A 24859-nucleotide genomic window follows, 5' to 3' on the forward strand; every position below is an offset into this window, starting at 1 on the left:
CTTCACGTCAGATTCCAGCTTGGCGTACAACCGTTTCCTTGTGGTAATTCCCTGGTATTGCAGATAGTTCAGCCTCACTATAATTTGATTTCTTGCGCTCCTTTTTACTTGCCATTGTCACAGAGTTTTTGCTTTAGGAATGAGCTCATTTTATATGTTAACTAATTAAGCAGGGGCGTTTCGACGGCGGAACATTCAGCTGCACACAATTCCACGATCATTTGTGATTTATAACCGAATGACTGGCGTTCGCATGGATTTCGTGGTACGTTCGTTTTCTCTGAATCGCTCCTACGATCAAATCAGAAAAGTTCTTAGATAAAATCAAGGATGGTTTCTACGCAAGTCTTTATAAATGAGGCCCCAGGTGTGTTTGATTACGGTTGAAGCAAAACTATTAACACAGACTGTTTGATGAAGCTGCAAATGCATTAATAATTTTAGAAAGATTAATGTTTAAAATATTTTTTAACATGCAAATAAGAGGTGTTGGGGAAAATGCAATTATTATTTAAATATAAAACCAAACCACCAGTAGGTAGTGGCAAATGACTGAATAAATGAGTGCGTCATTTAGTCATTCATTCAATCGATTCGGTCAAATGGCTGATTCATTCAGAAATGAGGGAAGTGACTGGCTGCGTTTTGAAACCGCATACTCAATGAGTAGGTACTTAATTTCAATAAGTACTTACTTAACGAGCGCTAAAAGAGTACCCACTCAACAGCCAAATCTCGTTGAGTATGAATGCGTTCCGCCAGGTTGACGTTATCATGTGACCTATGACGTTATAACAAGCGCAACAACTGATATGAGCAACGGATTTAATTCATCTGTAAATATTTTAATGTTGATGGAATTAGCTTATTTTGGATTGATTTAAGTTTTTATATTTATAACAATACTAAAATGATCCAGTTTAATCCCTAAATATTTTATTTTTTATTACAAAAACCCCATATTGTTGTCTTGAATATGTTAATGTGCAAAATTGTTTAAACCACATGCAAAACTATCTTAAATATTCGTTTTCCTTTTTCTTGCTGAATTTCTCTCTAGTTTCATCCCTGAAACTTATAAATGAACAAAAACTACAAATGCAATTTTTAATTCATTATGATTTTATGAATATTATGCTTATTCAAAGATATTTAATCCTTTTTTCTGTAAATAATATTGTACTATGATGTACGCAAACTAGAGATGCGCGGATGGGCTCAATCGTCACCCGAATCCGCAGCTTCAAATAAATTATCCGCCCGCCACCCACTCGCACCTATATTTTTCTCTGATTTAGATAACCGCACCCGACCCGCACCTGATCGTCATATTACACTTATTGTAATTCTTAGTTTTGCATGATGATATGATAAATTGATGGTTCATGTTAACAGCAGATTGATTCAGCTGATCTGCAAATCGCTGCACACTTATATACGTTTATCACTCATGATTTTAAGCCAAATCCATGCAGAAAAGAATAACATTAACTGACATCTGGATGCGACTCTCCGCAATCTCTGACGAAATCGGTCGGGTTTTCTCTGTATTAGAGCCGCTCTGAACTTACAATTTGAACGCATGCTTGGACTGAAGTTTACAGGGGTTCACCAGTTTAAGAAAGGTCTGATCGTAAAAATCTGCTTTTCATTTTTAAGGTATTGTTTTCATTATAATCTACTGATTCAAATAAGTAATCAATAATAATTATTATTATACCACTGTGCGCCTAGCCTGACATGCTCTCGCGTATGAATGAACAGGCAGCATCTGTGGACGCTTCAGGCACAATCGTCAAATATATTTCAAAAGAAGCCGCACGGTCCTGACCACATCACTGTCTTTACTGGGTGTTTTTAGGGAATATTTCAATTTATTAACATGCGACTGAATTAGCTATTCATGTGTTGGACTGTCATGATTTTGGATAATGCAGGACACTACTGAATGATGCGCATCAGAGACGTGGGTAAACGCAAAGCGACCAATGCACTACACCACTGCATTACCATGCTCAATAGCATTAGCACAGGCATAACTCCCTTCAAACTTATTATGGAATGTCACCGTTTCTGTCACCAAAAACTTAGAACAGGCAAACACACACACGCACACAAATGAAATCGTCTGCCTGATGAAAAACGTATTCAAAACACGTTCAAGTTTTAGAAAATGTAGTTAATATTTGCAACATTATTGATTTATCTCATCCACCCGCGACCCACCCGCAAATAATCAGAATGCATTTTTTTATTACCCGACCCACCCGACCCGCGGATTATCCGCAGCGCCCGTGGATATAACCTCCATCCGCGCATCACTAACGCAAACCCATTATAGTTATGTTTTCAGTCATGATTGTTCTTTGTTAAAGATATCTCAGTCTTTCCCTGACCTTGTATGCAATTATAAATAATGCAGTAATAATGATACAAAAATTAGAGCAACAGTTGCATAAACACCTCATGGCATCAGTAACACTACAACCCTACCTAGTACGTTTTCCTCCATGTTTGCAATATCTGCACAAAAGAGACGTCGATCAACTGCTCAAAGATCTTCCTTTGGAGAAGACAGTTGATTTGACACTCAAAAAATGTAATTATTACTACTTAGAAATTAAGATTACCTCAGAATGCATTTCTAGCCCACTCCAACACTTACCAACAATAACAATGATAAATGTTGATTAATTATTATTAATAATTGATTAATAATGAATTTTATTTTTGGGTAAAACTAGCATGTTTTTTTTTATTAAGTAATGAAACTGTGATATTTTATTTACTGACAACAACAGGAAACATGAATAAATTAGTTAAATAATAAATAAAAGTAACCATGAACATAAACAAAGAGACATGGAACAAAGCTTTATTCAAACATATCGGTCTTTCAGTCTGAAGAGGCCACAGCAACATCTGGTCCAGATGAGACCAAGGGCAGGTGGAGTGATGGAGGGTCTCATCCATGGCACTAGACCATTTCCAGGATGCTGCTGTGGATATCTCCTTTCTCACTGCACACACCAGTCTGCAGACATTTTAGATCATACAAAGATGCAAAAATATAATACAAAAGCTGTCATTTAAACAGCACATAGTCATCTGATCTCTGTATTGGAAGGAACAAATGATCATACTTTATATTTACTTTTTCCCCACAAGTCAATCTACATAAGCTCACATAACGTCCACCCCTCACTCAGATGTCTGTCTGGTGTTGTGATGTGCCCATCTGCAATTCTCTTAGAACATTTTCCTGTCATTTGTTAAATAGACATTTGATATACCTCTATAAAATGTATATGGTTTATGTAAATCCGCTTTTGAAGACGTACGTGTGCTACCTGGAGCTTAATGTTCGCTATACGTAATAAAACATTTTTTTTACAGCGAAATCACAAATGTACTATAACGTTACTGTATAACATCTTGACACCTAATGCAAATCAGCAGTTTACGATACAGTAGCTCAACATATACGATTTTAAGACAGTGAAACGTGTTTTGGTTTGTAATACTCACATTTGTAAACACTCTCGTCGCTGTTCTCAATCACATTCGATGATGACGTTTTGGCCTCCTGTGGCCTCCTGGGATTGAAAAGTGTCCATGGATGAACACTTCAGAATCTGGGCTGAAGCAGTAGGACATCCGGGGATTTCTCGCCTACTCTTTAATGTATATAAGGTTTCGAACGTACTTCTTTCTTCACATACTCTTTTTTTCCTACTATATAGTAGGTAAGTAGGCATATTCGAACGCAAATTAAGTATACGTTCGTCCAAATCTCATGGGAATTAGTGCATTCGCCTACTATTCTCGCCTACTCTTTTATGAATACTGAAGATTCAAACATACTTATTCACTCGCCTACTGCTTTTTGCCTACTATATAGTATGGAAGTATGCGGTTTCGAACGCAGCCACTGTCTTTATGAATACGATTTTTATGAACTTGATTCATTAAAAAATGTAGATTCATTCAGTAATGAAACAGCTGTTTTGCACAGAGACACACAACAATTCTGCTGTGGCTTTGATTGAAACTATTTTCATCAAGGTAACTGAGCAAAAACAGTCAATATTGTGTCACTTAATTTTAACTTCTTGTTTATTGAATCACTATATTACTATTGTATAAAATCAGTGTCAGTGTGATATTCAGGGAAACATCTTGGCCATGCAATGTTGTGTACCCAAATCATATATATATATATTTTCTCTTTTCTCTTCATATATATATATATATATATATTGCCTCTTTTGCGCGCTCAAGTTCATTATTTTAAATGTAGATGCGCGGTATGCGCGCTCATAATGGAAGCGACGCGGTTGCGACGCACACGCGGTGTGACGCGCTCGTTTTTTCCAGCCGCATCGAGCCGCAAGAGAAACATCTTCTCTTGTCATGTGACAAGAACCAACGAATCAGCAAGAAAGTGGCGTGCCTTTTTTCCCACGTGTTTTTAGGCGCGACATGTGAACGGCCCCTTATATGGTACGTTTACAGTTTTTTACGATTGCTTACACACTAAAACTAAAAATAACACACAGTTAGTGAAACCTGACACCCAAGGAGCAAAACCTCAGCCCAAATCTACACAACTATAAGCACATTCTCAGCCTCACACTTTTTGCAAAACACTACACACATTGTTTTGCAAGACACTAAACACACTTCTCTACATTAGACACAGAAATCTACAGAAATGTCACTTCTTTGCCATTTTAAGGCACTGCTTTCCAAAATACTACACATATGAACCAATAGATTAAACATGGCCATCAGGTGTCCAGACACTTAGGTGCTTAACTGTAAACTCAACAATCAAGGTGTAAGCACTATAAAAAGGCAGTAAGTTGCAGTAATAGGAATAAGGAGAAACATCTTTTACCACAAAGCTATTTTGAATGTTCCGGGCCAACGCCATGGGAACATCACTATATATGCTGCAATCATGCAGGATGGGCTCATTACACTGGCATGCCAAAATAGATCCTTACAATACAGAACACATACTCACATTTTTAGACAGACTAATTATTGGACCGGCTAGGTATTGGACTAATGCAACCAGAAACTTGTTCCATCATTACAGTACCTCCCACAACATTCTCCCTTCCTTTCCTTTTTCCCTTACGCATGGCAGTGGAAGATTTAGGATCTCCGACCCTATGTTATGCCCCTCATTCAAGCAATGGAGGAGGCCTATGTGACCTACTAGAAGCCGAGTCTGGGCAAGGATGGAATCGCCATTCGAGAAAATTCTTCCCTCGCCATCTTGCGAGGGAGGACATTGGCTGTCCCTGCTGAAAAAAAAAAAACAGCTAAGACCAGCCTGAGCAGCCCGGCCAGGCTGGGAAAGTGGCCAAAACCCCTCTAAAACCAGCCTGCTGACCAGCTATGACCAGCTAAATCCAGGCTGGTTGACCAGCTAAAACCAGCCAACCAGCCTAGGCTGGTTTTAGCTGTTTTTTTTTTCAGCAGGGATAATAATAATGATGTGGACAAAGTGCCCATATTCAGCTACATGAAGAGATGATGATGCTAAGGTGTTTTTTTCTCCACAAAAGTTTATGTACTATATTGTATTTAGAATATGTTCTGATTTTCAGTGCAAAATGCAGCCTACAGTTTTTTACAGACGCTAGGACACATTTCTCAATACTTAGGTCACTTTTGCAAAACTCTTCACACAGTGAGCACAACAGAAGTCTATGTGGGCTAAACTGAGGATCAGTTATCATTGTTTTGGCACAAAATGTATTCAGTGACTACATCTCTCAAATTTCATGAATTCTTTTCTCACTCAGACACAACAACTGCCAAAAATCTTTGTACATACAGGACATTTTGCACGTGCTTACATAATGTTTTCAAAACTGTTAAACTTATGTTCAAAACAATAACATAATGCAAAACTGAATAAGACAGCAAAATTCAACAGCAATATTTCATTGAAACATATTTCAAATCTAAAATGCGAGTAGATTAGCATTACTATTGTATCTGTATCAGTGGATGGTGTGTATACAAATTCTTGTATTTTGGAATTACTTAGTGCAAAAATAAATAAATAAATAAACAACATAAAATATTGACGAATTCTGCATCATGTCTGATTCATTCCAGTAACATATATTGCAGTTATAAACAATATATACTGCAATTATAAACAGAGATGTGTCCTTGTTTTACACAAGAAAACACTGTGTAATGTTACATGTTGTTAGTGTTTTTTAGGTCATTGTTTTGTGGGTGACAAAGTGTGTTTGTCGGCTGTCAACCTTTGCTAGTGTTCTGGAAGAATGAGTTTATTTGAGACCTGAATAAAGTGTTTTGGTAGTTGTGGTGCATTTTGAATGTGAAATGAACTGCTTTGCCAAGCTGAAAGTCAGTTAGGAGAATTGTGTGAAGAGTTTTGCAAAAGTGACCTAAGTATTGAGAAATGTGTCCTAGCGTCTGTAAAAAACTGTAATTGCAATGATGTACTGAAGGATTTTACAACGTGGTAAAAAATAAATAGTTTCATCAAGGTGCAATACTTGTCTTGTGTGTTGTGTTTGGACAATATATTCATATTCTTTAACAATATCTCAAAAAAGAGAAAAAAATCTAACCCAGACTGTATCATTAGAAAGGTAGAAATGTTACAAGTGTTTAAGATTGAGCACAGCAGTGTGAAAGTGGTTCAAACTGAATCCGACTGCATGAATCATGTGTGCACCATATGGAACCAAAACAGGCTTTTGGTAAATTATTGTACAGTTTTGAATTAAGTGTTTCATTTTGCAAAAGATCTGAAATGTTCTGCTACTTGTGTGTGTAGATGTGCAAATTGTGTGTAGGGTTTTGACAAAATGAGCCTTGTTTTTAAAATTGTGCCTAAGCAATCGTGAAAAACTGTAAGTAACTGTTGTCTTTTGCAGACAGCAAGATGTAGGCTATAGGCTAGTTAACCTTAGCATAGCTTCCCATCACTCATTATTTTTACGCTTATTTTGAATTTTACTCGAATACAATACTTTTCCCCCCTTAACAAATACAAATACAGATACAAATACCGGCTGCTTTGCACACCCCTGATACACACACACACACACACACACACACACACACACACACACACACACACACACACACACACACACACACACACACACACACACACACACACACACACACACACATGTTGGGTTTACATGTTTTATGGGGACATTCCATAGGCGTAATGGTTTTTACACTGTACAAACCGTACTTTCTATGGCCCTACACCTACCCTACACCCACCTAAACCTAGCCCTCACAGGAGATTGTGCACACTTTTACTTCCTCAAAAAAACTCATTGTGCATGATTTATAAGCCTGTTTCCTCATGGGGACCTGAGAAATGTCCCCACAAGGTCAAAATCTACTGGTATTCCTATCCTTGTGGGGACATTTGGTCCCCACAACGTGATGAATACCAGGTGCACACACACACACACACACACACACACACACACACACACACACACACACACACACACACACACACACACACACACACACACACACACACACATGTTGGGTTTACATGTTTTATGGGGACATTCCATAGGCGTAATGGTTTTTATATTGTACAAACCGTACTTTCTATCACCCTACACCTAAACCTAGCCCTCACAGGAGATTGTGCACACTTTTACTTACTCAAAAAACTCATTGTGCATGATTTATAAGCCTGTTTCCTCATGGGGACCTGAGAAATGTCCCCACAAGGTCAAAATCTACTGGTATTCCTATCCTTGTGGGGACATTTGGTCCCCACAACGTGATGAATACCAGGTACACACACACACACACACACACACACACACACACACACACACACACACACACACACACACACACACACACACACACACACATATATATATATATACATATATATATATATATATACTACCGCAGAATGCATCTATAACTTTGCACTCATTTGTTTTGATTTTTGTATGAGCCTTATCTGGCACAACATCAATACATTATCAGTCACCATAGGTGTACTGTCAAAATGCAAGGGACCTCGTAATTGGCAGGGCAGACTGACCTGCTGGTCACTGGCCCATACCAATCAGACAGAAAATCGGCTAGAAAACACCTATTTGAAATAAACTTGTTTCTTCTTGGTTTTTAGGTTTGGCAGGAAAAAAGTGCTGTTTGTTACCATGGGGATTCAGACGGTGTTCACATTGATTCAAGTCTTCTCTCCATCTTGGTTGATTTTTTGTGTGTTGTTTTTCATTGTTGGAATGGGACAAATATCAAACTATGTGGCAGGATTTGTTTTAGGTAACAACTTTTGATGTGCTCTGATTTTTAGTGTGCATTTCAAATTAGCACTGAATTATCTTAACTAATCTTTACATTGTTGTACTATGGGTTCAGTCATGAACAGTTTTTTATTGAAAATTATGGAAGCTTGATTACATCACGAGATCAAAATAAAAATAAAAAATGTAACTGCGACTTTCTCACAATTCTGATTTCTTGCTCATGTTTACATCTCAAATTTTCCCATTAGTTTACACCTTTTTTGTTTCTGCAACAGAAAAAAAAAATATAGCTAGCAATTATATTTATATATGTAGCAATTTCCTCAGAATTGTGAGAAAAAAAAGTCAGAAGTGTAAGAAAATAATTCAGACTGTAGATCCTGGGTAACTTTTTTTTTCCCCCAAAAATGCCCTTCCCCTAGGAATGGAAATACTGGGCCCATCCATTCGTGACATCTTCTCCACTCTTGGCGTGTTTCTTTTCTTTTCAATCGGGTATATGATGCTTCCACTGGCTGCCTACTTCTTGCGAGATTGGAGGATGCTGCTACTGGTTCTCACCATCCCTGGTTTCTTCTACATACCCCTCTGGTGGTAGGTGTTTGCTATGGGCCAGATATTATTTATTAATACACCAGACATGTGAAGAGCTGTTTTGAGACAGTCATGTATGTTTAGTAAATATTAGCACAAATGTACATTTGAGTAAGACAAATGTATCTACAAATGCTTATAAGCATTATAAAATAAAGAAACTGTTTAACAGAATACTTGACCCATTGTCTAACAGCAGTTCTCATTTAATTCTGTACAAGACTCATTTGACAAAGACTGTGAACATTCCCACACCCGCATTTAAATAAATATTTTAATGCATGACCGAGGGAGTTTTGGATGGCTTTTACATCACAGACAGAGGTGATGTAAGGTATTTGAAATGCTCAGAAGTTTTAAATAAAATGATGTAAATGACATTGGACATTTAAAAAAAAAAGCTACATGGCATCAGCTTCAGCTCAATTAACAGCAATTTCAGTGATTAAATTTTCCACAGCCTAATAGTGATTTTTTTTGGCGTTCTATGGCTTGCATTCTCATACAAGGCTCTGTGTGGGTGATGCAGGTTTGGATTTGTGACTTTACCTGTTCCTTTCATAAATTATTGTCACAAGGAGAGTCAGACTGAGACGTGCGGATCCATTTGCAGCATTTATTAGAATCGTCAACAGGCCAGAATAATCACCAGAAAACAGGAACAACGTAGGAAATCCAGGAAACAGTTCGATAGACAGGGAATGGTCGCAATGGCAGGAAGCAGGAATCGTCAACGGGGTACACAGTCCAGAGTCATACACAGATAATCCAACACAGAGATAACGCTTAGAATTACGACTATAGGAACAATAAGACTTCGCAATGACACAGAGAAAGTCAGCGCCTAATATAGGCGAAAAGCTAATGATCAGATTGTAAACAGCTGAGGCGGAACTAACCGAGGTACGTGGGTGAAAGGAGTCCGGGTAGCACTAATACTCAGGTGATGGTTCCCGCTGCGTCCGTTCAGAGAGGGCCACAGAGGCGTTATTGGTGACAGAGCCCCTCCCCTGCGAACGGCTCCCGACGTGAGCTACTCCTCGGCGCCGAGGTCTTCCACGGGGACGAGGAGCGGGTCTCTCCGGATGTTCCAGATGGAACGTAGTAGTAAGTTGGGGGTCAAGTATATCCTTCGAGTTGACCCAGGACTGTTCCTCGGGACCGTATCCCTCCCAGTCCACGAGATACTGGAGAACCCCGCCTCGGCGCCGAGAGTCCAAGATCTGGTTGACTTGGTAAATGTTCTCACCATCGTATATTAGGGGAGGGGTTTCTGTCGGAGCAGCCTCGTCCTGGTCCCCCTCTCCTCCCGGATCTACAGCGGGCTTAAGCAAAGAGACATGGAAAGTGGGTGAGATACGGTAATGGGCAGGCAATTCCAAACGGAAAGCAACAGGAGTGATTTGTTTAATGATTTTGAACGGACCCACGTACCTCGGACTGAGCTTTCTGCATGGAAGTCGAAGTCTTAGATCCCTGGTGGAGAGCCAGACCCACTGTCCAACTTGGTACTCCGGAGCAGCTCTCCGAAGGCGATTAGCTTGGCGGGTTACTCGTTGGATGGCCCGGTGAAGGTTGGTGTGTGCCAGGTCCCAAGTCGCCTCGCTCCTCCGTAGCCAAGAGTCCACTGCTGGGAGGTTTGTGGGCTCCCCGGACCACGGGAATAGAGGGGGTTGGAACCCCAGAACGCACTGAAACGGAGTTAGTTGGGTGGAGTGTTTCTTCAAGGAGTTCTGGGCGTATTCTGCCCACAGGAGGTAGTCACTCCAGTCGTTTTGATGAAGATGGCAGTAGGCACGGAGGAAGCGGGATAATTCCTGGTTCAATCTCTCCACTTGTCCGTTGGACTGAGGGTGGTAGCCTGACGTGAGGCTGATGTTGACATTCAACTGTGACCAGAGTGCCCTCCACACACGTGACGTGAATTGCGGTCCTCGATCTGACACAATGTCTTCGGGTAAACCATAGAAACGGAAGACCTGGTGAAGCAGAGCTTGGGCTGTCTCCCAGGCAGTGGGGAGTTTAGGAAGGGGAATGAGACGGCATGCCTTTGAGAAACGATCAATGACGGTGAAGATTACTGTGTTGTGGTTGGAGGGTGGTAAGTCGGTCATAAAGTCCACAGCTAGATGTGACCAGGGTCTGTCTGGGACAGGGAGTGGCTGGAGCAGACCAGCAGGGTGCTGATGTTGGGACTTGGTTTGGTTACAGGTAACGCACTCTCTGACGAAGGTTATGATTTGCTGAGTCATGGAGGGCCACCAAAACTTGTTACGTACCAGCTCTCTGGTTGCTTGAATGCCGGGGTGGCCTGCACTTGGGTTTTCATGGATCAGGGTAAGTAGTCGTTGCCTAAGAGAAGTGGGGACATATGTTAACTCGGGGGGACATTCTGGAGGAGACAGATCAGTCTTTAAGGCCTCGGAGATCTCGGCCATGATGTCCCATTGTACAGGAGAGACTATCAGGGAGGTGGGTATGATGGAGGTCGGTGAGATGTCATTCTGAGATTGGTCATGCTGGCGGGAGAGTGCATCTGCCTTCCCATTCTTAGACCCGGGGCGATAGGTTATAGTGAATTGAAATCTGGAGAAGAACAGCGACCATCTAGCTTGGCGAGCGTTGAGACGTCTGGCTGCTCTCAAGTATTCCAGATTCTTGTGGTCAGTTAGGATGAGAAAGGGTACGTTGGAGCCCTCCAGCCAGTGCCTCCATTCCTCCAGAGACGCCTTCATAGCCAGTAGCTCTCTGTCCCCGACGTCATAGTTCCGTTCTGCCGGAGTGAGCTTGCGGGAGTAGAAGGCACAAGGATATAGCTTAGCGGGAGTTCCATGACGTTGGGACAGAATGGCTCCAATGCCAGTGTTGGAGGCGTCTACCTCTACCGTGAATTGGCGTTGTGGATCTGGGTGTTTCAGGATGGGTGCAGAGGTGAAACGAGTCTTAAGGTCTTGGAAAGCTTTCTCACTGGAGGACGTCCACGCAAGCTTGTTGGGGCCGTTGCTAGTGAGGGAGGTCAAGGGAGCTGCTACTTGGCTGAAGCCGCGGATGAATCTCCGATAGAAGTTTGCGAAGCCCAGGAAGCGTTGGAGGTCCTTGACAGTTTGGGGACGAGGCCACTGCAGGACGGCGGAGACCTTGTTGTCGTCCATGGTGATGCCTTCGGCAGAAATGATGTAACCCAGAAAGGAGACGGTAGAGAGGTGAAACTCACACTTGGGTAGTTTGGCGTACAACTGGTTCTGGATAAGTCTTTTGAGTACGGCTTGTACGTGGCGGACATGATCAGATAAGTTCTCTGAATAAACCAAGATGTCGTCCATGTAGACAATGACGAATTTGTTGAGCATGTCTCGGAAAATGTCATTAATTAGGGACTGAAAGACAGAGGGACTGTTGGACAGACCAAAGGGCATGACTAGGTACTCGTAGTGACCAGTCGTAGTGGAGAAAGCCGTCTTCCACTCGTCACCTGCCTTGATACGGATGAGGTTGTATGCGCACCTTAAGTCAAGTTTGGTGAAGATGCGGGCTGAACGAAGTTGTTCCAGAGCAGAGGGTACCAGTGGCAGGGGGTAGCGGTATTTAATGGTCACCTCGTTGAGGGCTCGATAATCAATGCATGGTCGTAAGGATCCGTCCCTTTTCTTCACAAAGAAGAATCCAGCAGACACAGGTGAGGTGGAGGGACGAATGAACCCCTTAGCGAGCTCCTCGTCGATGTACTGTTGCATGCTCTGGGTCTCAGGTTGGGATAAGGGGTATACCCGGCCTCTTGGAAGCGTGGCGCCAGGTAGGATCTCGATGGCACAGTCCGTGTCTCGGTGTGGAGGAAGTTGAGTGGCCCGGATTTTACTGAAGGCCCTGTGGTACTCTTGGTAAACCTCGGGAAGGTCCTCCAGTGATTGAGTCTCAGGTTGTGTGTCAGGGATGACAGGATGGTTCCTCTGGGGTTTTTTGAGACAACGTTGCTGACAGAACTGGGACCACTGGGAGATGTCTTGATCCTTCCAAGAGATCAGAGGGTCGTGAAGAGCGAGCCAGGGATGGCCGAGGATGATAGAATGGTGAGGTGACTGGGTGACGTGAAACTGGATGGTCTCAGTGTGCAAGGAGCTGGTGATCAAGGTGACAGCTTCGGTGATGTGGTGAATCCTCCCAGCTCCTAGTGGTCGTCCGTCAAGGGCTGCCACCGCCATAGGAGGAGTACATGGAATGAGAGACATGCGATGACGGTTAGCAAAATCCTGATCCACAAAGTTGCTGGCCGCCCCAGAATCAATAAAGGCTTTAGTCTTGACATGGCGGCCTTGGATTATTACACACACATCGAGCAGAAGAGAGGGTGATAAGGGAGGCTGGCTTACCCGAGTATTAGTGGATCTAGGGGGACGAGCTGCACACTGGGCTCGGAAATGTCCGGTTTGGCCACAGTACAGACAGAGCCGATTTCTCATCCTTCGGTCACGCTCCTCCTCGGTTAAGCGAGTAAATCCCACCTGCATGGGTTCCTCGGAGGTGTGAGAGGGAGTCTGGAGAGGAGTGAAGGAAGGTCGCGGGCAACGACTCCTGCGGGAACGAAGCAGGTGATCCATTTTAATAGCCATGTCCATGAATTCCTCCAGAGTCTTTTTCTCATCCCGACACGTGAGTTCAGCCTGCAGATCCATTCTGAGACCCCGGCGGTACATAGCTTTAAGTGGTTTCCCCTCCCAGCCCGCCCGGGCTGCTAGGGTACGGAACATGAGAGAGTAATCAGCGGCGGAAGAAGACCCCTGGCGGAGATCCAAAAGCTCCTCCTCTGCCTCCTTGCCGTCCTCAGCGTGATCAAACACCTCTCGGAATTTAGTAAGAAAGTGTTGATACGAGGGAAAAGTCATTTGACGCCCCTCCCAGAGAGCCGTGGCCCAGTTTAAAGCTTTGCCGGTGAGCAGAGAGCAAACAAGTGAGACTTTGCTGTCTTCAGACATCGAACCTTGAGGCTGTGAGTTCAAATATATAGCACACTGCATCAAAAAACCTTTGCACTTGCCTGGGGAACCGTCATACTTCTCCGGAAGTGCCATTCGAAGTGCAGTGGCCGCTGTGGGCGGGACAGCGGGAGGTACCGCTGAGGCGGCTGCAGCGGGGGGATTAATCATGGCGGCGGTTTGATTCACAGTCAGGGTGAGCGTTTGCATTGATCGCACCAACTCCTCGGTCATGGTAGTTAACCGATCCAGTTGTTGATGATGAACTGTAAGCAGAGAGGCTTGCCGTGTTACCTCAGAAACGACGTTGCCTAAAGCCGCTGGATCCTGCTGCGGCGAAGTCTTCTGTGACGAGGAGTCAGAGACTGAGACGTGCGGATCCATTTGCCAAGCTTTATTGAGAATAATCAACAAGCAGGAGTAATCGCCGGTAAACAGGAACAACGTAGGAAATCCAGGAAACAGTTCGATAGACAGGGAATGGTCGCAATGGCAGGAAGCAGGAATCGTCAACGGGGTACACAGTCCAGAGTCATACACAGATAATCCAACACAGAGATAACGCTTAGAATTACGACTATAGGAACAATAAGACTTCGCAATGACACAGAGAAAGTCAGCGCCTAATATAGGCGAAAAGCTAATGATCAGATTGTAAACAGCTGAGGCGGAACTAACCGAGGTACGTGGGTGAAAGGAGTCCGGGTAGCACTAATACTCAGGTGATGGTTCCCGCTGCGTCCGTTCAGAGAGGGCCACAGAGGCGTTATTGGTGACAATTATCACTCTTAATTCTTTTTTTTTTTCAAACACCACTATATTTTTAATAAAGACACACAAAACAGCTCAACATTTAAATTTTTGCATTATTCATTTAGCAGAAACATTAATTTACTGACTTACAAATGGGGAACATCAAAGGAATAACTAGAGACAACATGAAGAGCCATTCAAAGCCATACCATTGTTCATATTGGTTTATTTGATTTTGACATCTTATTTTAATCACTGAAGTTAATTATTTATCAATGGTTGCTGTCTGTAGGTTTATTCCAGAGTCTCCACGATGGTTGCTGTCACAGGGGAGGGTCGACGAGGCCGACGCCATTCTAAGAAATGCTGCCCAGATGAACGGGGTTAACGCCCCTGACATAATTTTTACCCCAATTCAGGTAAAATCCACATCTGTCTATGCTTCTCAAATGACGTACGATTCTGAGCAGTCTCATTTAGCTTTTTTTTTTTTTTTTTTTTTTTACATTTAACTTGCTTTGTTGAAAGTTTTTAATGATATCTCTTTAGCTACTGATTCTGGGGACTGTGTCATTCTTGTGCTTCTTGATTTAACCGCTGCCTTTGATGCTGTAGATCATGAAATTTTAATTTCTCGATTGGAAAAATGGGTGGGCATTAAAGGGGTAGCGCTTGAGTGGTTTAAGTCCTATCTGGAGGGACGGACGTTTAGCGTCAGCATTGGGGATTATGTTTCTTCCCCTGCCCCTCTGTTGTATGGGGTCCCACAGGGCTCGGTGTTAGGTCCTCTTCTTTTTTATCTCTATTTGCTCCCCCTTGGGTCAATAATTAGGAGGCATGGCATGTCTTTCCATCTGTATGCCGATGACACCCAGATCTATGTCCCTATTAAAAAAAGTGAAACTGTAGGACCATTGCTTCAGTGTCTTGATGACATAAAATCTTGGATGGCTCTTTTTTAGGTGTCAGTGAAAAGAAAACGGAAGTCATGGTTTTTGGGGATATTACTGGGACTTCTACGGTAGATTTGAGTGCCCTAGCCCAGTACATTAAACCGACTATCACAAACCTTGGGGTTAAACTCGATTCTGACCTAAAGTTGGACAATCAAATAGGGACAGTTGTCAAGTCTAGCTTTTTTCAGCTGAGACCGCTGAGGAAAATAAAGCCATTTCATTTCTTTGGCCCGTCTGCAGTTGGTGCAAAATGCTGCAGCACGTCTTTTAACAGGGTGTCGCAAGTTTGAGCATTTGTCCTCACTTCACTGGCTGCCTGTACAATATAGAATTCATTTTAAAATTCTTTTGTTTGTCTTCAAATCCTTAAATGGCTCTGCTCCACACTATATATCGATCTGTTACATCCCTATATACTGTCGCGTGCTCTTAGATCAGCAGATCAGCTGCTTCTTAGAGTCCCAAAAACCAGACGTAAGCTGAGAGGTGATCGTGCATTTGCGGTGGCTGCCCCCAAGTTATGGAATGTTTTACCTCTTTACATTAGGCAGGCCCCTTCGCTGTCCTTGTTCAAATTACATCTTAAAACCTACCTTTTCTCCTTGGCCTTTGATACCTGAGCTGATATTTGCTGGAATGTATACTTTGAACTATGTGTGTGTTTTTTTTTATCTTATCTTATTGTTCAGCACTTTGGTCTGCTGCTGGGTGGTTGTAAAGTGCTTTATAAATAAAGTTGAATGAATGAATGAATGAATTTAGCTGCTCATATGGTTATCAAAGACCTTTCTTAATTTATGAGAAACTTTATCACTAGATTGACCACATCTGAGGAATGACATTTGCATTTAAAAGAGTTTAATGCATTATGAAAACATACCACTATTTAGGCTTGTTTCATTCATCTCACACCTGCAGCACAGGTGCCACATATGTAGGCAATGATATAAACAAGCTTCAGATATAAATTACTCTGCTGTATGGCATAGCAGAAACGTAGCTGCAAGTAGAGTCTTGGTGGAAGTGAGAAGAATTACATACCAATAAACAAACACCATGACATAATGACAGAATGAGGCAAAATCATTATTTTATAGTATTAAGTGATAGGGGCTAAGTCGATTGTATTATAAATGTACTTGATGGAAGCAGAATGTCCATACAAACAGTGTTTAATAAATCCAGATAGCAAAAACAAGGGTAAAACAACCTCTTAATAATAATAATAACAACAACACAGAAAGGACAAAGAAACTACAGAAAGACAGGGCTATAAGTACTAAACCGAACAAGAGACTAATAAAAAAAATTAACAAGGGACAGGTGCATGGGCGTGACGTTTCGCCCCCCTTCTAAAAGGCATGTCCACACGCCACATACAAGTGCTGGAACAGGACAGGAACAGGAACCTACTCTGGGCCGGACATGGGAACAGGAGCCCTCTCTGGGCTTGACTTGGGAACAGGAACCTTCTCTGGGCTGGACATGGGAACAGAAACCCTCTCTGGTTTGGACATGGGAAAAGACTTGAGAGCGGCCGGCGGGCTTGACTTCGGATCGTCCGGCGGGCTTGTCTTCGGATCGGCTAGCATTTCTGGACAGAGGACAGGGACAGATCTGAGATAGAGGGAGTGATGTGGATTTTAGTGCTGATTTTAGTCCAAGTTTATGTGCACTGGGGAGCACAGCAGGTCGCAGCCAATAGCCAGGCATGTGGAGGGTCCAGGTGTAGGGTGAGCTTGTGAGGCTCTGTAGTTTTCAGGAGGTGCTGGATGAGAGTAGCACTTAACTTCTTCTAACTCTAATTCTTTACCATTTAAATAGGGAAAAAGATAATCAGCTTGCATTGAGTAACATCATCCTCCAGCCCCAGCTGAAAACAGGCAGCGTCGAGCCAGTTTACCCGGTTTGAGCGAGCACTAAGTACCAACTCCCTAAATTTAAGGAAATTGCCCTTGGGACGTTAGTGCAAAATTGGAAAAACAGTGAAGACTCACCTCCCTCCTTTGCGAATGCATTGCGATGAGCACATCAGTTCCCTCGAAAGCTGGACGCATTGCTATTCACAGCCCGTGAGCTTGTGAATGCGGGTATGAGTATTGTGCCTCTTGCAAGAAACAAGCAATTAATGCAGTGATTGCATTCCACTCCCTCAAGAGCTGATATGCTAAGTTCTCACCATACATAAACAGCTCAAGCCGTATGAAAGCTGCGGGTATCAGAGTGTGCCTTTTTCACAAGAAGCAAGGAATGAATGCAACGATCGCATTCAATTCCTTGTGCGGACTTCCGGTTCTGGGACGAGAACGCTGTGCGCGTCTGTGCTGCCGCTTCGTACTTGGACTGTTTGTATGTTTCTGCTGCACGTTTCTCCGCCATTCAGTTTGGCTGTCTGGATTATTCAATTTTCCACTGCTGTTGTTTGAATTAAACCGGACTGTCACTATCAATTTTTTGCTGTTTGTGAAGTTTGTGAGTTTGCTGCCGGGCCGCTGCGAGCCCTCTGCCTTGTTGGCGTCTCCACCACGTTCGGCTCTTCTGATGGGTGAGTCACCTCTCTCTCAGTCGGTTGCGCTGCTCGTTTACTGCTTGCTATTTGGGGTACTGTCTCCATCTAGTCTGCTGTTTTGGTGAAGTGGCGTTTCAGGGTCTGGCTAGCGTAGTTTTCGCCTGTGTCTGGCTCTCACTTGCTCTAAAATGCCTTGGGCAAAAGTTTTTCTTTTTTTCATTCTTTTTTCTTTTCTTTTCTTCTCTTTTCTGCTTCTTTTTGCACCTCACTTTCATAATGGATATTGGATATTTACCATCGCAGTTAAGGGCCCTAAACTGCCACCCGCGTCTTGACTCTATGACGTGTGAACACTGCCAGAGTCTAGGGATTCTACGGCGTCCACGGTATTTACATCGCTCACGGCGTGTGTTCAGGAGTACCTTTTTCTCTAAGCCCGAAGCCCTTCCGTGCATCTGGACTAACCATCGATCGTCCACGTCCAAACAACTGCCTGCCGACCATGCTATTCATCATTGCTCTCTAATTTATCTCTCTGGTAACCAGCATCGTACCGCTAATCTGAATTCTGTACATCGTCACTTCGCACTTCTGAACTGTCGGTCAATATCGGATAAAGCCCCTTATCTCAATGAAATTATCACTGACAATAAGCTTGACATTTTTCTTCTCACTGAAATGTGGCAAGCTCCGTCTGATTTTCTCCAGTTAAATCTTCGTGCACCCGATGGATATAAGTATCTCGCCCGACCTCGACTGCATAGTGGTCTTGCCGTCATTTATCGGGGCAATCTTCGATTGAAACAACTTGATTTTCACAACACCAATTCGTTTGAATATATGTTATTGAAAGCTGACTCACAATTATCTTGCTCTACCGTCCTCCTAAAGCCCTGTCCAGCTTTTTTTCTGAACTCAGTGAACTGTTAACCCTTGTCTGCTCATTGTCATTTCCTATTCTCCTGCTTGGTCAATTTAATATTCATGTTGATACTGTTTGCTCCAGCACCACCCAGTTACTGTCTGTTTTTGAATGTTTTAATTTGACACAGCATGTTCGCGTTCTTACCCATACTTGTGGTCATACCCTTGATCTAATATGTACATCTAAGAGGGATATCACTTCCATCTCTGCTTCTGACATCGGTATTTCTGACCAAAAACTTCTTGACTTTAGTCTCAATCTTCCTATGCATTCTAAATGTCTTAAAACTGTTATTTCATACAGCAATCTGTAAGCTATTGATACTGTCTCTTCGAACCTCTCTGATGTCACTAATCTTTCTTCTCCATCTGTGATACTATCGAATTACCACTCTATAATTTCTGAAATTCTACAGCAGCATGCTCCTATTAAGACCAGAAATGTCCCCACCACTCACTCTTCTCCTTGGTATACCCCTGAGCTCCGTATTCTTAAGGCTACTGGTAGATGGCTTGAACATCTTTACAGGAGAACTGGTCTTACTGTTCATTATTTGGCTTTTCTTGATCATCTCAAATCTTATAAATCCGCTCTCACTTCAGCTCGATCTCATTTTGTCTCTGCCACGATTAATAAATCAAGCAATAGGCCAAAATCATTATTTAATACAATAAACAAACTTACTAACCCCCCTCCTCAGGATGCCCTAGCCTCAACTGAGTTTTGCTGCTCCTTTTTGGATTATTTGCTTGAAAAGACTAATGCTGTCCACCAATGTTTCCCTACTGATACAGAGCTCAGCCATCCACCAAATCTATCCAGTCAGTCTCTGTCTTGTTTTTCCCTGACGACCCCATTTTGTCTCTAAGCTAATCTTGAAATCCAACTCTTCATCATGTCACCTTGATCCTGCTCCAACTTCTTTCCTGAAACTTTGTCACTCTGTCATCTCTACACCTATCTCTCACTTCATCAACGCATCTCTTACCTCCGCTTCATTTCCTCTGCCACTAAAAACTGCTGCCGTTACACCTGTGCTCAAGAAACCCAACCTTGACCCCTCAGTTTTATCTAATTATCGTCCCATTTCTAATTTACCTTTCATATCTAAATTACTAGAAAGTACTGTTGCGGCCCAACTCCAGTCTTTTCTAGTTGATAATAATCTTTTTGACCCTTTTCAATCAAGTTTTTTCGCCCCCTCCATAGTACTGAAACTGCACTTGTAAAGGTAGTGAATAATCTACTGCTTTCTGGTGATTCTGGCTCCTTGTCTATATTACTGCTACTTGATCTCAGCTCTGCCTTTGATACTGTCTCCCATGATTTACTTATTTCTCGTCTCTCTGATCGGGGTATTTCTGGTACTGCTCTCTCTTGGTTTTCTTCATATCTCTCAGATAGACAATTCTACATCTCTGTTAAGGATTTTCGATCTCCCACTGTCCCCCTGAAGCGAGGTGTTCCCCAGGGATCTGTTCTAGGCCCACTATTGTTCACAATTTACCTAATGCCTCTTGGTCTGATCTTACAACGTCATGGTCTAAACTATCACTTCTATGCAGACGACATTCAACTTTATTCTATCTGTACACCTACTCCATCCGCCCAAATTGATAAAATCTCTGCTTGTGTGAAGGACATCAAAGATTGGCTTGACTTAAATTCTCTGAAAATCAAAATGGACAAAACAGAGGTAATTTTCATTGGACCCCCAGCACTTACCAGCAACATTTCTACCAGTTTCACCTGTGAGATTGCTGGCTCTCACATCAAAACATCTACTTCTGTTAAAATGTAGGTGTAATCTTCGACTCCAGACTCTCTTTTCAGTCTCACATTAAATCTGTCACTAAATCTCCATTCTTCCATTTACGTCGTATTGCCCAACTGCGTCCCTTCATCAGTACCAAAGATGCTGAAACTATCGTCCATGCATTTGTCTCATCACGCATTGATTTCTGTAATGCCCTTTTCATTGGTCTGCCTGCCAGCTCCATCTCCAGATTACAATATATTCAAAACTCTGCGGCTAGAATACTCACTCATACCAAACGTTCTGCCCATATAACCCCAATCTTGTATGACCTTCATTGGCTCCCAGTTGCATACCGTATTAAATTCAAAATTCTCCTCCTTGCTTTAAAATCTTTAAATGGCCTAGCTCCCTCTTATCTTTGCAATATGCTTGTCCCCTACATGCCTACTCGCTCACTACGTTCCTCCGATTCCAGCCTTCTTGCTGTCCCTCGGTACTGCCTCTCTTCAATAGGGGGCAGATCATTTAGTGTTGTTGCACCCAAACTCTAGAACTCTCTTCCACGCTCACTCTGTTCTGTTAATAATATCTCAGAATTTAAATCTTTACTCAAAACTCACTTGTTTTCTGAATGCTAGACTTCTGATTTGTAAACTGACCACTTTGTTTGATCAACCTGTACTCTGCATATTTGTCTCTTAGGTCTTGTTTTGTATTTCCTGTTTGTTATATTTGACTTCTTGTATGTTTGTTAACCTAATGTTTCTCTACTTTATTACTGTTTCTTTCAATGTCTGTTCGTACTATCTCTTCTTTGTTACACTCATTGTAAAGTGTCCTTGAGCTCTGGAAAGGCGCTATATAAATAAAAGTTGTTATTATTATTATTATTATTATTATTATTATAATTAATTATAGTTAAAAACTCTCTTGGGAGCTGAAAGCGCTTGCTCTTTACCACACAAGCCTATATTGGTGAGAGAACGTGCACTCAGACAAAAAGCCAGTAAAGACGAAGAAGAGAATGTTGTGCGCCCTTTTATACTGTGGTCGCGCTGGTAGTGACGTCATAGGCTGTCGCTGGCCAATTCCATGTATTCTTCACACACAAGTCAGACTGACGGCGTTTCCCCTAGTGCCCCCTAGAGGACGCGTTTCGAAGTTCCCTTAAAAAGGGAACAGGAAGATAACAAAATATGGGCATAGTAACATACGAGAGAAAACAAGGTCAAGGGAAGCACATGGGGAGTAAATATATAAATATATATTTATGTAAATATATATTTATATTTGCGTCCACACCAGTGAACGATAACTGTCTGTTTGTATTGCATTTACAAGACTTCAACCAGTAGGTGTCCTCAGCACGCAGGTTTCGAGCGCATCTAAACAGTAAATTTAGCGTAAACTATCTGATCTCTAATGCAGTCAATGTAAGGGAATAAAAACAATACAGACTGTTTTCTACTGCACCTTCAAAGGAGGCAAGACAATGTTGTCCAAACTAGTACTGAATTCCTGAGCTAATTTTATGTTTTATGTTGCTCTCTTTGCTGTGCAATGTCTGTTTGCTCCTGTACAATGTTGCCTGCTATTTCAAATGCACAAGCCCTTTAAATTTGAATGAAGTCTGATTAGCTGTCAGTATTTTATCGTTCATCAGCTGCAAAAAAATAGTTCTGAAAGTTATATCGTTGATCTGTATCATTATCGTTATAGTTGTGGTGTGAACACTGCTATTTTTTAAATTTGAAACAATTTTTAGAATGTTGGTGTGAACGGGCCTTTAGGCTAACCGAGACTTGTCATAGCACTTACATATTATTGCTCCTTTGTTGGTTTTGATAACTTCTATTGTCCTCATTTGTAAGTCGTTTTAGATAAAAGTGTCTGCTAAATGACTAAATGTAAACGTATAAATTGTATATAGCATATTGTACTAGTCAGCTTCTTCCATTACAGTTTTTTTAATTGGTTTGGCGCAGTTTTCACAAGCAATTGGTACATTTTCAAAACTCTTAGTACTTATATCACAACAGATCATCAAAAGTGCACTTTTTTCAAACATTTAAGCATATTTTCAATTGTGTTAGTACAATACACATAATCACAAAATATCCTTTTCACTACACAAAATACGTGTTTCATCTAAATAAATGTTTCATTCACAGTAACTGTGTCATGACTCTGGGCTGCTGCCTTTCCCTTCGCCACACGATGTCGCTGTTTTCCCTTCCCTGCACTCACTTCTCTGATTGTTGCACCTGCCTTGATTGTCACCTGTCTTCCCCAGCTGATAACACTTATGATTTGTCTTTATATCTCCACACTTCCACTACCCTGGTGAGTCTGCATTGTTTTCATGTATCCTGGTCTCTGTGTGGTTGGTTTCTCGTCTTTCTCGTTTTTGAAGTTTATGTTTCTGACCTTGCCTTGTTTGTGTTTTGTTTGTTTGTTTGTTTATTTAATAAATATACTTTCCTGCATTTGGACCCAGACCTCCTCCTGACTTCACGTGACAGAATGCAGACTCCACAGATGGGTCCAGTGGGGAGTAATTTTTTTTTTCTGAGGAGGCGGCGGCGTTTGAGGCGGCGTCGGCCCGCTCGGTTCGAGGAGGTCATTTACCTCCAACTGGCCGAGATGGAGGCCTGTAGGGCCGAGTCGGCGCGACGGCGTTCCCGCTTTGCAGTGGGGTGGAGTGGCTCTTCCGTGGGAAGGCGGGAAGTGTCCACGCTCTCTGTTCCGGACGCGGCGGTGACCGTTCTCTCTGTTCCTGACGCGGCGGTGACCGCTTTCTCTGTTCCGGACGCGGCGGTGACCGCTCTCTCTGCTCCTGACGCGGCAGTGACCGTTCTCTCTGTTCCTGACGCGGCGGTGACCGCTTTCTCTGTTCCTGACGCGGCGGTGACCGCTTTCTCTGTTCCTGACGCGGCGGTGACCGCTCTCTCTGTTCCGGATGCGGCGGTGACCGTTCTCTCTGTTCCTGACGCGGCGGTGACCGCTTTCTTTCTCTGTTCCTGACGCGGTGGTGACCGCTCTCTCTGCTCCTGACGCGGCGGTGACCGTTTTCTCTGTTCCTGACGCGGTGGTGACCGCTTTTCTCTGTGCCGGACGCGGCGGTGACTGCTGGCGTTCCTCTGGCGGCGAGGCCGGCTCGCGTTCCTATGGCGGCGGTGCCCGCTGACGTTCCTGTGGCGGCGGTACCCGCAGACGTTCCTGTGGCGGCGGTGCCCGCTGACGTTCCTGTGGTGGCGGTGCCCGCTCACGTTCCTGTGGCGGCGGTGCCCGCAGACGTTCCTGTGGCGGCGGTGCCCGCAGACGTTCCTGTGGCGGCGGTGCCCGCTCACGTTCCTCTGGCGGCGGTGCCCGCTCACGTTCCTCTGGCGGCGGTGCCCGCTCACGTTCCTGTGGCGGCGGTGCCCGCAGACGTTCCTGTGGCGGCGGTGCCCGCAGACGTTCCTGTGGCGGCGGTGCCCGCAGACGTTCCTGTGGCGGCGGTGCCCGCTCACGTTCCTCTGGCGGCGGTGCCCGCTCACGTTCCTCTGGCGGCGGTGCCCGCTGACGTTCCTCTGGCGGCGGTGCCCGCTCACGTTCCTCTGGCGGCGGTGCCCGCTCACGTTCCTCTGGCGGCGGTGCCCGCAGACGTTCCTGTGGCGGCGGTGCCCGCTGACGTTCCTGTGGCGGCGGTGCCCGCAGACGTTCCTGTGGCGGCGGTGCCCGCAGACGTTCCTGTGGCGGCGGTGCCCGCTCACGTTCCTCTGACGGCGGTGCCCGCTCACGTTCCTGTGGCGGCGGTGCCCGCAGACGTTCCTGTGGCGGCGGTGCCCACAGACGTTCCTGTGGCGGCGGTGCCCGCTCACGTTCCTCTGGCGGCGGTGCCCGCTCACGTTCCTCTGGCGGCGGTGCCCGCTCACGTTCCTCTGGCGGCGGTGCCCGCTGATGTTCCTATGGCGGCGGTGCCCGCTCACGTTCCTCTGGCGGCGGTGCCTGCTCACGTTCCTCTGGCGGCGGTGCCCGCTCACGTTCCTCTGGCGGCGGTGCCCGCTGATGTTCCTATGGCGGCGGTGCC

General features: G+C 43.8%; 1 protein-coding gene across 1 annotated transcript in view; it reads left to right on the forward strand.

Moving 5' to 3' along the window:
- Positions 1-24859, forward strand: part of LOC141292526 (solute carrier family 22 member 4-like) — a 40614-nt gene that overhangs the window by 3223 nt on the left and 12532 nt on the right. Inside the window, exons 3-5 of the mRNA XM_073824555.1 lie at positions 8183-8337; positions 8744-8915; positions 14931-15057. Of these exons, the coding sequence (XP_073680656.1) occupies positions 8183-8337; positions 8744-8915; positions 14931-15057 (454 nt within the window). The remainder of the gene's footprint in view (positions 1-8182; positions 8338-8743; positions 8916-14930; positions 15058-24859) is intronic.

This window comes from Garra rufa, chromosome 19 (assembly GCF_049309525.1).
Source record: "Garra rufa chromosome 19, GarRuf1.0, whole genome shotgun sequence".
Taxonomy (NCBI): Eukaryota; Metazoa; Chordata; class Actinopteri; order Cypriniformes; family Cyprinidae; genus Garra; species Garra rufa.